The 14,453-nt window shown below is 43.6% G+C and overlaps 1 protein-coding gene across 2 annotated transcripts in view; it reads right to left on the bottom strand.

Moving 5' to 3' along the window:
* Positions 1–4,611: 4,611 nt before the first annotated feature.
* Positions 4,612–14,453, bottom strand: part of RAB6A (RAB6A, member RAS oncogene family) — a 100,541-nt gene continuing 90,699 nt past the window's right edge. The window contains exons 7-8 of one of the 2 annotated variants that reach the window (XM_084842392.1): positions 8,385–8,451; positions 4,612–6,739 (exon numbers count right to left, since the gene is read on the bottom strand). In XM_084842392.1, the coding sequence (XP_084698518.1) occupies positions 6,675–6,739; positions 8,385–8,451 (132 nt within the window). In that variant the 3' untranslated portion in view covers positions 4,612–6,674. The remainder of the gene's footprint in view (positions 6,740–8,384; positions 8,452–14,453) is intronic. The other variant, XM_084842393.1, reaches the window with a different exon arrangement.

Here is a 14,453-nt window from a genome sequence, read left to right as displayed (position 1 = left end):
GGGAGCAAACATATACAATTGCATGGCATTCCCCCATCTGGTGCCCTCCAGAAGTGTTGGACCGCAACTTCCATAATCACCCAGCCAGCTACACATCTGGAGGGCACCAGGCTGGGGAAGGCTGCAGTGGCACCTCTACTTAGAGAACAATTTAAATCCATCTGATTGCTCCTGCCTGTCTTCAAAGTTTCTTACTGTGCATTGATGGTTAATCTACATCTAAGGAACATAAAATCCTGACTTAAAGAATCCTGTAGCGATTCGAATTTGCACTTGTTATTATGTGAACAGAAAAAGGAAGTGCCATTTATCCCCTGGTCAGTTGCTTCACAATTGTCAAAGCACATATTGCTCAATGGCGTGGGGTCCACCCATCTCCCACCCATACCTGTTTTTGTTCCATGCACACCTCCTCTGCTTTTCCTTCGGTTAATCAAGTCAAATTCAGCCCAGAAACTTTGATCTGCTGTTGCCAATCTGTCAGAAACCATTTTCTGTTAAATTCAGCCACCCACTGCAAAAGTGGTAATTACAGACAGGACAGCTTGCTGAGGAGCAAAACAGCAGAACCCTCCTCCAGGTGGACCTGGGCAAAAGATGAGCAGCAAAAGCTCCCGTTGATTCAGTACTGCTACAAGTCCCTCCAATTCCATAGTAAGATCAAAACAAAACCCATCCTGCTAAAGTTTCCCATTAACTCTCCGCAGCAGCTGGCATTGTCACCAGCACAGGCGTGGTAAATTCTGAAGTTCCTTCATCATGTCAGCGTCAATGGCTGCCCCTCCAAGGAAAGTCCAGAAATACAGGCAGCTGTGTGGCTCCGTATAGCAACAAACCAGTTCTAGCATTTTTCATCTCTGCCAGAAGCAGGCCTTTTGAAAAGCTAACGGGTCTAAATGGCCATTTCAAGACCAAGCCACCCCAAAATACTTTGCCCCACACAACCATTAACCCTGCAAGCTCTGGTTCCACTACATCACTGATTGCCACCCCTCTGCTTAGTATCAAGTGTATCTCATATAGCATCAGAAGAGCGATTGTCCTGAATGTGCTTTGTTTTTCCTTGTACAGATAAGCTTATGGAGGGGCCAATCCACCCCTCAGCCCAAAGCTTCCCGCCAGGCCCGCAGCGTCGATGTGATCCCAAGTACTCTTGCTCCCTTTTACTAGGCGCCCTAGCGCAGCGCATGAACAAGCACAGAGGCTTCAGCTAACCATCTACGAGCCAAAGTAAGACAGACAGGAGAGGGCAATTGAGATGTGTAAGAGAACTTTGCCAGCGCCTCCCTTATTGCTTGCTGCTCATGCTGGGGAGGCGGGAGATTAAGGATCCCTTTGCCTGCATGTGGCGTACACGGGAGTGAGTCAGGGCGCAAAGGCAGCCATGGCTGGGCTTTCAGCCTCGACACAAAAGTCATTGCAGATCAGGGCAACAGAGCAGGGGTGGGCGACTTGTAGCCCTCCAGTTGTTTTGGCCTATAACTCCCATCAGCCCTCACTACTGGGTATGCTGCCTAGGGCTGATGGGTATTGTAGGCCAAAACATCTGAAGGGCCACAAGTTGCCCACCCCTGCGTTAGAGTAATATTAGGGCTACCATAAGTAGAGGAACACAGGAACACAGGGAGCTGCCTTGTACCAAGTCAGACCCTTCATCCATCTAGCCCAGTATGGTCAACACTGACTAGCAGCAGCAGCTCTCTGTGGGTTTCAGGCAGGAGTTTTCCCAGCCCTGCCTGGAGATGCTGGAGATTGAACTTGAGACCTTCTGCATGCCAAGCAGGGGCTCCACCATGGAGCTATTACCTTTCCCACCTGTAGCCCTGTAGAGGCTAGCAAGTGCAGGCTGCAGTGAGACGAGTTTTCCTGACTGCCATCTAGCTCAGAGAGTTCCCTCTTCTGAGGTGTCCGGTAAGTATTCATCACAAGAATTTAAATAAAAACTTTGGGCAAATTTTATGAGTGCACATTGGATTTTATACATCCCCCACAACCAATTAATTGGCATCCAGAAACCTTAATGAGAAAGCAAATTGGTTTCTCAACCAGTGTGTGACGTTGTACACAGCCACTTTATTTTATTCATTTACAATATTTATATGCTGCTCCACATCAGAAGATTTCGGAGCGGTGAACTTCCTTCCCTTCTGCTTTGGGAAGAAGCACGAGGGACAGTATTGGCAGATGCAGCAAGATGCGTCCCTTATTTGGCTCTCTCTCATACTAGTCCAATTGCCACAAAAACGCTCCCAGGCAACATTTTCTGCTCATGAAGGATGCAATGGAAAGTGCATTGCAGGTATGCTTTTCAGCCCATCTCAGGGAAGCACCCAGCCACTCATCATTACATCAGAAGCAGGGCTGCAATGTTTAATGAAAAGAAGATTGACAGACTAGAGAGGTGTCCCCAAGTTAAATCAGGCAACAGGTTATTTTTAGAAGTACTTATAAAAGTTGTGAATGACAAGCATCGTCTCAAGAAGTAACCCCTCCTGTAGGGAGAATGGCTCTACAATGATGCCTGCCTGCCTGCTGCAACATGTGTGTTACCTGAACTTTTTTCTTCTTTAGAATGATAGATCCTCATGTCTGTATCAGAATTTTCTAGCCCTCGCTTTTTTAAAAAAGCAACTCTTGCTTCAGAAAACTCAAACTCTACCCGTAGTTTGAGAGCAAGACAGATATAGGGAGAGTGAATGGCTGTAGAACAAGTGACCAGAAGGGATTCAGCTCCAGGTTCTAGATATGACTGAGCCTGTGGAAGGGGCTGCCGGTTTACGAACACGGTGCTTTTTACCTTGTTTTTGTGTTACTTTTGTGTTAGTCTCATCAGGTGGTGTTTCTTTTTCAATATCAGTCCCTATGAATCACTTTTAATATATCTTGGGCTCATTTTCCAAACCAGCCATTTCCCGTTTCCTGAGGTGAGCCCTTCAGTGGGCAGCTTGTGGCCCTCCAGATGCTTTGGCCTACAACTCCCATCAGTCCTAGGCGGCATGGCCAACAGTGACAGATTAGGTAGGCCAAAAACACCTGGAGGGCTGCCAGTTGCCCACCCCTGCCTTAAACACCCCAAACAGGTGTGTAGAGAGTTAGTTTTCAGTCCTAATACTGGCCCCAAAGGGAGGACTCGTAGCCCAGTGTCAGACCACATGTTCTGCCTGCAGAATAGAGGCCCAGCATCTGCAGTCAAGGGCTCTCAAGCAGCAGAGCATGGAAAACTCCTTGCCTGAGACTGTGGAGAGCTGGTGCCAGTCAGACAACAATGGACAAGATGGACCAGCTGTCTGACTCCATAGAAGGCGACACCATGCTTTCTCTCTCTGTGTTTCTTGATTTGTTTTCCTAATACACGGGTGGATGTGGAGCGGGGGAATTGTTCCTTTGACTGTGCCAGCTCTTTTGCCAGTTCTAACACGATTCCCCCCATCTTTCCACTTGCTGCTCTTTTGCCACCATTCTCTTTGAGCTTCAAATGAGCAAGTTCTAATTTGCATTATCAGTTCCATACATAGTCACTCAAGAACATTTAACCAAACAAGGGCATTTCGGCCCTTGTGTCAGGCCCTGTTAACACTACCTGCCACATATAGCAAAATTAGCCCTGGTTATATATGAGCCAGAATAATCAGAGGCCCAAAGTATGCTACTTTACACGAGTTAATCATAGGCTGTATAACATGAGTAACTGCCTGTATACGTGAGCCTACGTCCTTACTATTGATTGTAGGTGAGCACCTTTGATAGTGAAAACGCTGTCATAGCTGTGGTCAGCTACAAAACAGTGGTGGATTAAGTAGAGTTTTAAGAATTATTTCATAGTCCTGATCTGATAGTGTTATAATTTTAGCAAAAGCCAGCAGATGGCACTATAGAGATGTCCAAGAGCACAGGCCTCCTTCTGTAAGCGTGGACTCTGGGATCAATAAGGGCAGAACACTTAAACAGTTTGTCAGTTCTTGGCATTAACAGAGGCACAATATTACTCAAGTGTCTGAAGGCCCAGAATGGTCTGCTACAAGTATGTAGCCATAAGCAATACAAACAGTATCTAGTAACCTTAAGTGTCATGTAGATCTGAACAGGTCTGCATTCTCTTGAACAGTTTTGCTGCCATGGACAGAAAGGTGCTGCTTTGGAAAGCAATGAGGGAAGGGAAAGATTTTGACAATTTGGGATGGGAGCAACCTTTCACTTGGGAAATAGCCACCTTCTCTCACCAGCCCTTAAAGACCTCTTCTCCATCGGAACTGCATAGGACTTCCCCCTCTTTTAGAGAGCCACCAGTATCTTTGTGACACCAACAGCCATTGCACCAGTCCCCATCGTCATCTGAGTTATTTGCATGTCTAACAACTGACATACCTCACTCCAAGGAAAGAATGAAGGCTGCTGTGCTCAGCGGCCTGGAAGCAAAGGGGTCAAGAATAGAAGCAGGCACACCGAAATGAGTTGCACCACCAAGGATCAGCCACTCCATCCAATCCCACCTTTCCATCACCACTGCCAAGCTGGCAAGACAGAAGACGGCCCAGGGGTGAGGACGGGGGGGGCTCCCATTCTGATCGTAGGAGTCGGGTAAAATGAACAGAGTCGAAAGTCTTTTGTTCTTAGTGTTTTGATTAGATACTTTATTGGAAGCAAAAAATTCTGTGCATGTTTAAAAAATCCAACCCGTGTACACATCTCATTGCTTTAATAACCCAAGCCACAGAAAACTCAACATTAAAAAGCAGCAAGATGGATTGTGTTTTTTTTTTAATTTTTGCACACGTAGAATACAACAATACAGGAAAAGTAGCCTGGTCTCCTTTAGTTTCTTTTCAGGATAAGATCATCATCTGTTGCCATATTTAAACATTTATTTCTAGACATGCTAATTCGATAAAAAGAAAAAAAAAGAAAAAACACCTCTTCAATATTGCATTAAAAGCATTTGTATGTCTTATTCTGCCCGTTAACATGATGTTACTGGTATATGCAAAGTTATTGGAAACTCAGGTCAAAGTAATGAATTTGCTATCCCAATTGCACAATGCAGGAAAAGAGAGACTTCACGTGTACACATCCGAAGGTGGGGTGCTTGGGGAGGGGACGCTGCCCTAAAACGGAGGAGATTCAAGCAGGAGAGGGTGAACACTCCCCCCGCCCCATTTTAAACGATCACTTACAAAAGGGAGACTCATGAAGCCTTTCCTGTATTGTACCCCTCCCCAGCTGCAAATACTCTTCCTGCAAACAATGTATTTACAGTTGTGTTAACTTACACAGCAACTTCACAATAACTAGTACAGATTAAGAGAGTGCACTTCTAGAGTGAGTGTGTGAACGGGTGTCCACGTCTCAGCATGTTTCTTGGATAGCTACACCTTGTGACATTGCCAAAGCTCTGAATGGTTTAACAAATTCTTCAAAAAATAAAAATAAATCCCCCAAACACAATAAAAAATTAAAGCAAAGAAATAAATATTGAAAGAAACTATCGTTAATTGTAGTTCAGTTAAACATAATACTAAACAACCAACAATTTTAACCAAAGTATGCAGAACTAACAAATATACTAGACTCTGAAGACCCAACATAAAAAAAAATGCTGAAGATAAAGGCGAAAATCTGCATAATTGTAAGTTTTGTTTCCATCTTATGTTCCCTTCCTTCATCATCTAAGGGACTTTTAAAATCTACTTTTACAAGTAAACTCTGCCTTCCCCCATGTAACTTGAACTCAAGAATACCCTCTTCTGCTCTGTCCCTTCTTCCTCATTAACTTTATATTTTAAAAAGTTTGGTAGCTCGTGCGCCACTTCCTGGAAATTGATTCTGCATAACCAAATAGTCTTTACTGCCAGAGCCTGCTTAAAGCCTCTGTACCTTCCTCCCTCACCAAATTTTGAACACATTCCACCCTAATGCAATACCCAAAAGGTGCATTGTGAACCAGTTTATTTGTTCTGAGGGGCTACTGTATGGAAGAAAGGAAGGTTTCCAAACTCTGCGTACAACGGATATCTGTAACCTTGTCCCCTAGAAAAAGCATCTTATTAACAGGTGCCAGGAAGCTGTTTGTCCACACCATAAAAGACTGGAAATAAAAATTAAAAATGCAATAGCCAACTTTACATTTCCAAAAGGCTATTGTTTAAAAAACAGATCAGAGGATCTTGGTTGAGAAGGCAAAGCAGGCTTTTTTGGTTTTGTAAAAGGACAGGCTTTAATCTCATGACTGCTCCACACCGCTTGCCTTGGGCGCTGGCTTTTTCTACCCTGCACATCCCTTTTCATCAAACCCAAACAACATTTTACCCCCATTTCCATTATTTCAAAAAGTGCAATATTGTAATATTTTAAAAAAGGAACAAAGATTTACCAAATTTGTACCTATATTTCTGGTTGTTTCTTTAAGAATGACTGGAACATGCTAGGATCGTTCTGGCTCTTTTTAAAATTTCCTTATAAATAACGAAGACACTGACTTTCTTTTGTGCTTGTGAAGCTAACAGATCATCTTCACGAGACAGGCAGCAATAATGAACCGTGCTACGTTACTGACGGGGGTGGGGAGAGGACAAGCCAATAGTTACACTGCTGTCAATGAGGCAAGGGAGGGGTGAGGAAGGGAAGGAAGGAAGAAGCAGTGATGGTCTGGAGAAAGGTAAGAGAGAAGCAGCACACTATTAGCACGAACAGCCCCCTTCACTGACTGGCTGCTCTTGAGGCTTTTCAAGTTTGATGTCAATCACTGGAAAAAAAGTAGTTAAGGGAAATAAAAACAGGAAGAAGCCCCAGCAGCTCATAAGCCTAAATGTCTCACCTGAGATTTTATTAGAAGACCAAACACTCAGGAAGAGCATGTGGTACAGTCACCACAGGTCAGTACCCAGTGGTGCAGTAAGGCAATTTTGGAGACTTTGGATCTAATAGTCTTGCACCCCAACCATTTAGATTGCAATATGCATCACTTCACTCACTTCAAATGGCAGGCACCCCCAAGCCTGCATTCCATGCTTCTCAGCTGCAACATCCTTGAAGTTTTAGAGGGGGAAAAGAAAGCCAGCCCTTTTACATTAAAAAGAGAAAAATGATTCAGCACAAGGGTTCTCATCATTGCCCCCCATCACTACTGGAATAAAACTCAGACTGCAATCCAGACTGTGCAACCTTTTTACCACTGTTTCCATTATTTCAAAGTTGAACTACCTGTTCCACACTCTCCCCTTTCTACCTGATGTCTTCATGTGCCATTAACAGATTTTAAAAATTGAAATTTTGTGGGTATGACGACACGTGGCAAAACTAGCCTAGAACTTTGGACACACATCTTCCAGCCTAGCCTGTTATAAATGCCTCCCTTATCAATCTGATTAGAGCAAATACTTCACAGAACCATGACTGGAGTTAATATTTACAATTAAGGGCTCAAACCAAAATAAATGGCCATAAATAGTCAGGGCAGAGCAGTGACAAGCGAACTGCCATGGATTAAAGTTCTTCTTAGTCCATTCATACTTTAACAGGACAGCTCAAGATTCAAAAATACTTTTCTATCTACACTCTGCAAGAGGCCCAGTTATAAGCGGCCTCTGAACTCTTCTAACATTTGAACTCACTCCCCTTAAGATTACCTTTGGCAGCATTCTAAACATCAGTAAGTGCTGAGGAATAAAGAGTGTCTGATTAGTTTTTAAGTGCATAAATTAATAGAGGCACCATTTTCCCCATCACTGTAACTCCATGCCAAAAGAAGCTGCACCCCTTGAATTTCTGCCTGGTCATGCAGCAGTAAAAAAATTAATTTATGAAGGATCATCATGCCCTTTCTATTCTGGTGTATTAGCTGGGGCTAATTGAAGCCAGGAAGAGGCTTTTTTATTGTATGATATGTTTTCCCCATACCCACCGGGAGTGGCACCCTACACTATTTCCTTCAGGCAACTCATGAGTTTTGCTTTACACCATTCTGTTTGGGATCAAGCAGCAATTTCCCTTCAGAGTACATTGGCTAGTGAATTCTTAAGGCTTTGGGGGCTTCCCTCAGCAAGCTGCGGCTTGCCATACTTGCTTGAATAATCTGGAAGTTTTGTTTGCACTGCAGATACTTCCTTCAATGTGCTCGTGCACTTCTGCACACCATGCCCTATAACTCTAGCTCAAATGCTCAACCGAAGTGCTTCATCACACTACTTGGAGTCCCCTTCAAAGACCTCTCTCTTCTTGCGATGGTAACAGTTCTCTTTGGGTAATCCACTTTCTACCCTTTGTTCAATACCCTCTGTTCACCTCCCCCTCTCCCATAATTCAAAAAGCAATGCCTTCTTAACTCCACAGTCCTCAATACCCACTGTCTTACTTAATCCACCAACTGGGAAATATGGTAAAAAGGATACTGTCTTCTCTGCTTTTGTCCTGCGTGCTTTCCATTCCAGGCAAGGCAGCAGCCACACGTCGGAAAAGCTGGGAGGGGTGGGGTGGGTGGGAAGAAAGAAACCAGAAAAAGCAAATCAGAAATGCAGTGACCAATACAGGAAGGGAGGAGAATGTCACATGAGGATTAGATGCTTTTGTATGGGGACAGGGCCCTGTGCTTTTAAGAATGCATGGCCACATTTCATGCCTACGATTCTGCACAGAGAGGAGAAAAAATGTTGTACATTTTTTCCAAGCATCTGAACATTTTTGCATCCAGACAAAATGAGGGGGCTAACACATACCATCTTAATGAAACTTACATTCACCTCCTATTTAATGGGCGCGATTAAGTGGTTAAGTAGTTGACCTGAATTTAGGGTCAATGTAAAGTGTAGTGCTTCAGTACAGACAGATTCAGCAGGTCAAAAAACAAACACCCAGGTAAAAACCAACACTATTAGTCAGGGAGATTGGGAATTCCCCCTAACAGTAAAAATGTCTGAACACACCATCTCCTGCACGCTTCGGTTGCCAGCCGGACTCAAAAAACTCTGTGTCTTTAGGGAGCTGCATCGCCAGCTGCTCCTCAGCCTGCTGCCTTTGCCAGAGACCTCCCTTTTGATGCATTGCCCAGTACTTAAAAGCATCATGGTTACAAAGTGATGTATTTTTCTAAAAAGTGAATGTCACTTGACAGGAACCAACTGGATTGCTGCATTTAAATCCAGCTGCTGACAACTGGGATTTAAAAATACAGTAATCGCTTCTTTGTATTTAAGCTGGGAACAAAATTATGCCCTGGGCTAGGTTTTGCTCCAAAATTACTATGCTAAAGAGGGGGAATTTGGGAAGCTAGTCAAGTTAAAGTAGATTTACCAGTCAGAGCATGAAGGAATAAATCCAATTAGGGAAACATTACACAAAGCCAGAAAGCTGTATGGGGAATTTAAGGCCTTCACACTCCAGGGTTCCTTCCCTTACCTTCAGTGCCCATTTTATCTCCCTGGGCTATGGATTTTCACACAGCACAAGGGCACACTAGTGTGGAAAGACAATAGTGCGGCTTCATCCTACAGTGTGCAACTCAGCATTATTTGGTACCATACTGTTTACTGTTTATATGCCATCTGTCACCGTGCAAGAATGAAAGAGACTTGGCTATACCTTGCTCCACTGCAGCTTTTCATTAAGTTGCACCTTTATTGAGTCTCCCACCCAGCTTCCCCCAGGATTCCTTTGCTTCCTGCACCTGTAGCAGGCATAGCATACAGGTTTTCAAGACCTTTTTTTTGGTAAGCATGACAACCTTTTAAAGGAGAGATTCCTGGAAAGCCAGATTTGGCACTGAGGGAGCACTGCAAATGTGACTCTCCCAGCCATGCTACTGTGACCAACACTACCGCAGGCGGATGTGTTCAGTGATGCTGGCCAAGCTGAGAGAGGGGGAGGGACTTGGGGTGAACGTGGCTTCACACCTGGGGGTGGGGGTTGTACAGGGGCTTCGTCCACGGCACTGCACCAAACCAGTGCTCAGGAGTTGGCAAATGCCTCAAACATGCTGCGTAAGTGTTGCAACAAGAACTGGTCAAGAATCTGCTTGATACGGAAGAGCACAGGGGCCAGAAATCACAGGTGTCCAAGAATGGCTTAAGTACATAGTCATGTACTTAAGCCATTCTTGGACATCTGTGATTTCTGGCGTACTTAAGGCCCATGACTATAAACTGATTCTAGTTTCCTAAAATGTGGTCAGAGGACCTAGGAACTCCTTTCATCCCTGTATAGTACAAGTCAGGCTCAAGTTACTGTACAGCAAGAAGAGAAGATATTGATACCCCATGAGTTAGGCATGTCGTCCATTTTTCCTAGATGCCAGCTACTAGGGTGGAGGTAGGTAGGGCTGAAAGGAAAGTTAAGCAACATTCCAACCACCCTTTAATTTCATAATGAAGGGCAGCATATAAATATTTTAAATAAATAAAATTAATAAATAAACCCCATCCCTGTTGCCTTCCCTACTTTGTACGCAATGCCATCTCCTACCACAGGACAAAAAAAAAAAATTGGGCAGATCTTGGGTGCCAATTCCCTTTTTATCTACATCATACTATAGAAAAAAACCCAAAGGTCAGGTTTTTACTTCAGTGGAGGTACATCACAATTTTTATTTTTGGGGAGTGGAGAGGAAGAGAACAGGAAACAAGCAGTACTGATCCAGGAGGGGAGAGAACCACAATGCATTTTCACCTCTGCAAAAAGGTACAGCTATAGGCCTACATATAAGCATAAATATAAAGTGAACCATTCTGTGGTAGCATTATTAAGTGCTTTGAGGCTTCTTTGCTTGATATTTGTAAAGGAGACCAACAGCATCTTTAAAGTCCCATCTCCCATTTGATGCAGTGCTGGTCTTTATGCTAGCTTGGCTGATGTTCCTGGAAGACCTGGAAAACCTACCAAGGATCTGCTTCTGTATCTGCCTATTGTACAAAGCCTCTGATTGAACACGGTACTTTCCCCCTTTACCCTGGCCTGCTGTTTTGACCGTTATGGCTATCTGCACTCCAGTAGTAAATGAACAATACACTTAAAATAATTTTACACACACACACACACACACACACACACAGAGGCAGTAAGCTAGCACTATAGCTTTTATGGCTTGAGACGATTTGCAAGTTGGCAAATGGAAAACGTTAATCTTCAATGAAGCAGGCAGAAAAAACATCATTACTGGAGCTCAATTGTGACATCTCATCTTGCAATATAAAACTGATAGCCACCAGCCTCCAAAGGCAACAACATTGTCCTCCCCACGCAGAGATCAACAGAACATACTAGGAGAAGAGAATTAAAAAGTGAAAAACCAAATGCTGCCACAACTATATTTTGCGCACAAAAAACTAGGCCAACACCTGCACTGCAGGATCTCCCAGGAGGAATTAATCTGATCAAAGGCACAAAGTGTTAACACTTTTGCAAGGACTATTGAGCAGGGCATACCCCACTTTTGTTCTGTTCACAGTTGTTTGTACTGAAACCCATTCCCCACAAAGTATGTCACATTAATTCTAGTCATGTGAGGATATCTCAGAGTCTTTTGAACTGCTTTCTAGACAAAAGTAGTCTGACTCTCTCTGAGGCAGCCCCTGAACTGGTAATAGTCACAAACCAAGATATGAAGCATGCTGTGTACTCATGATCCTTTACCACTTAACTTTTCTCAGTGGGCTACTTCATAGTTTTTGTGGCAGATGCATTTGAGCATGTTTATATACTGAACACTACAACTGATTTTGACTCCTCAGTGTGTCTTCCACCACCCCACAAGTTTATACATATGCATCTCCCCTTTAAACATGACACAAACATGCTAGACACGTGTGCTGTGAAGTGTGAAAGGGCTCTCTATGGCAACAAGAATGCAAACTGCTTCAAATGATCAAATGAAAAAAAATGTTTCTTTTAAAATGTTTTCATAGTTTTAATACGGTGTTTTATTCTTTTATCTTTGTTACTCACCACTCCGAAATCTTTTGATGTGGAGCGGTATATAAATATTGTAAATAAATAAATAAATAAATAAATAAATAAATACTCTGTCAGAACACACAAGAGGAAAAAGCTGCTACCAAGTGGAAAACAAACTCTCTGTATTGACAGGTAGCCAATGGCAGGAGGGCTGTAGCAAGGAAGGGGAGATTGTTGTCATTCAGTCCTTAAGTCGTGTCCGACTCTTTGTGACCCCATGGACCATAGCACGCCAGGCCTTCCTGTCCTCCGCTCTCTCCCAGAGTGTGCTCAAGTTCATATTCATTGCATCGGTGACGCTATCTAGCCACTTCATCCTCTGCCGTCCCCTTCTCCTTTTGCCTTCAATCTTTCCCAGCATCAGGGTCTTTTCCAGGGAGTTTTCTCTTCGCATTAGGTGGCCAAAACATTTGAGCTTCAGCTTCAGTCTCTGTCCTTCCAATGAGCACTCAGGGTTGATTTCCTTTAGGATTGACTGATTTGACCTCCTTGTATTCCAGGGGACTCGTAAGAGTCTTCTCCAGAACCACAGTTCGAAAGCATCAATTCTTCGGCGCTCAGCCTTCCTTATAGTCCAGCTCTCACAGCCATACATTACTACTGGGAAATCCATAGCTTTGATTATACAGACCTTTGTCGGCAAGGTGATGTCTCTGCTTCTTACTATGCTGTCTAGGTTTGCCATAGCTTTCCTCCCAAGGAGCAAGCGTCTTTTAATTTCATGGCTACAGTCACCGTCTGCGGAATCTGTCACTGCTTCCATTTCTTCCCCTTCTATATGCCAGGAAGTGATGGGGCCACATGCCATGATCTTAGTTTTTTTTAATGTTGAGTTTCAAACCAGCTTTTGCACTCTCCACTTTCACCCTCAACAAGAGGCTTTTTAGCTCCTCTTCACTTTCTGCCATTAGGGTGGTATCGTCTGTGTATCGGAGGGTGTTGATAATTCTCCCGGCAATCTTAATTCCGACTTGTGATTCATCCAACCCGGCGATTCTCATGATGTACTCTGCATATAAGTTAAATAAGCAGGACGACAATGTACAGCCTTGTCGTACTCCTTTCCCAATTTTGAACCAATCGGTTGTTCCATGTCTGGTTCTTACTGTTGCTTCTTGACCCTCGTACAGGTTTCTCAGGAGACAGGTAGTCTGGTACTCCCATCTCTTTAAGAATTTGCCACAGTTTGTTGTGATCCACACAATCAAAGGCTTTAGCGTAGTCAATGAAGCAGAGATAGATGTTTTTCTGGAATTCTCTTGCTTTCTCCATGATCCAGCGAATGTTGGTGATTTGATCTCTAGTTCCACTGCCTCTTCGAAACCCCGCTTGTACTTCTGGTAGTTCTCGGTTCACATACTACTGAAGCCTAGCTTGTAGAATTTTGAGCATCACCTTGCTGGCATGTGAAATGAGCACAACTGTATGGTAGTTTGAACACTCTTTGGCATTGCCCTTCTTTGGAATTGGAATGTAAACTGACCTTTTCCAGTCTGGTGGCCACTGTTGCGTGTTCCAAATTTGTTGGCATATTAAGTGCACTTTAACAGCATCATCTTTTAGGATCTTAAATAGCTCAGCTGGAATACTGTCATCTCCGCTAGCTTTGTTGTTACTAATGCTTCCTAAGGCCCACTTGACTTCACTCTCGAGGATGTCCGGCTCAAGTTCAGTGACCGCACTATCATGGCTATCAGGGACATTCAGATCTTTCCTGTATAGTTCTTCTGTGTATTCTTTCTACCTCTGCTTAATCTCATCTGCTTCTGTTAGGTCCCTGCCTTCTTTGTCCTTTATCATGCCCGTCTTTGCACAAAACGTTCCCTTGAGATCTCCGATTTTCTTGAAGAGTCTTTCCCATTCTGTTGTTTTCCTCGATTTCTTTGCATTGTTCATTTAAGAAGGCCTTCTTGTCTCTCCTTGCTATTCTCTGGAAATCTGCATTCAGTTGAATATCTCTTCCCCTTTCTCCCTTGCTTTTTGCTTCCCTTCTTTCCTCAGCTACTTGTAAAGCCTCATCAGACAGCCACTTGGCTTTCTTGCATTTCTTTTTCTTTGGGATGGATTGAGTTGCTGCCTCCTGAACAATGTTACGGAACTCCGTCCATAGTTCCTGAGGCACCCTGTCTATCAGGTCTAATCCCTTAAATCTATTCCTCACCTCCACTGTATATTCATCAGGGATATGATTTAGGTCATACCTGAATGGTTTAGTGGTTTTCCCTACGTTCTTCAATTTAAGCCGAAATTTTGCAACAAGAAGCTCATGATCTGAGCCAGTGTCAGCTCCAGGTCTTGTTTTCCACTGACTGTATAGTGCTTCTCCATCTTTGGCTGCAAAAGACATAATCTGATTTCGATATTGACCATCTGGTGATGTCCATGTGTAGAGTCGCCTCTTGTGCTGTTGGAAAAGAGTGTTTGCTATGATCAGCATGTTCTCTTGGCAAAACTCTTATTAGCCTTTGTCCTGCTTCATTTTGTATACCAAGGCCGTGCTTGCCTGTTATCCCGGT

This window comes from Heloderma suspectum, chromosome 3 (genome assembly GCF_057233095.1).
Source record: "Heloderma suspectum isolate Gila_16-S chromosome 3, 16-S_ref, whole genome shotgun sequence".
Taxonomy (NCBI): Eukaryota; Metazoa; Chordata; class Lepidosauria; order Squamata; family Helodermatidae; genus Heloderma; species Heloderma suspectum.
The sequence above is the reverse complement of the archived record's forward strand: the minus strand, read 5'-3'. Positions and strand labels throughout refer to the sequence as shown.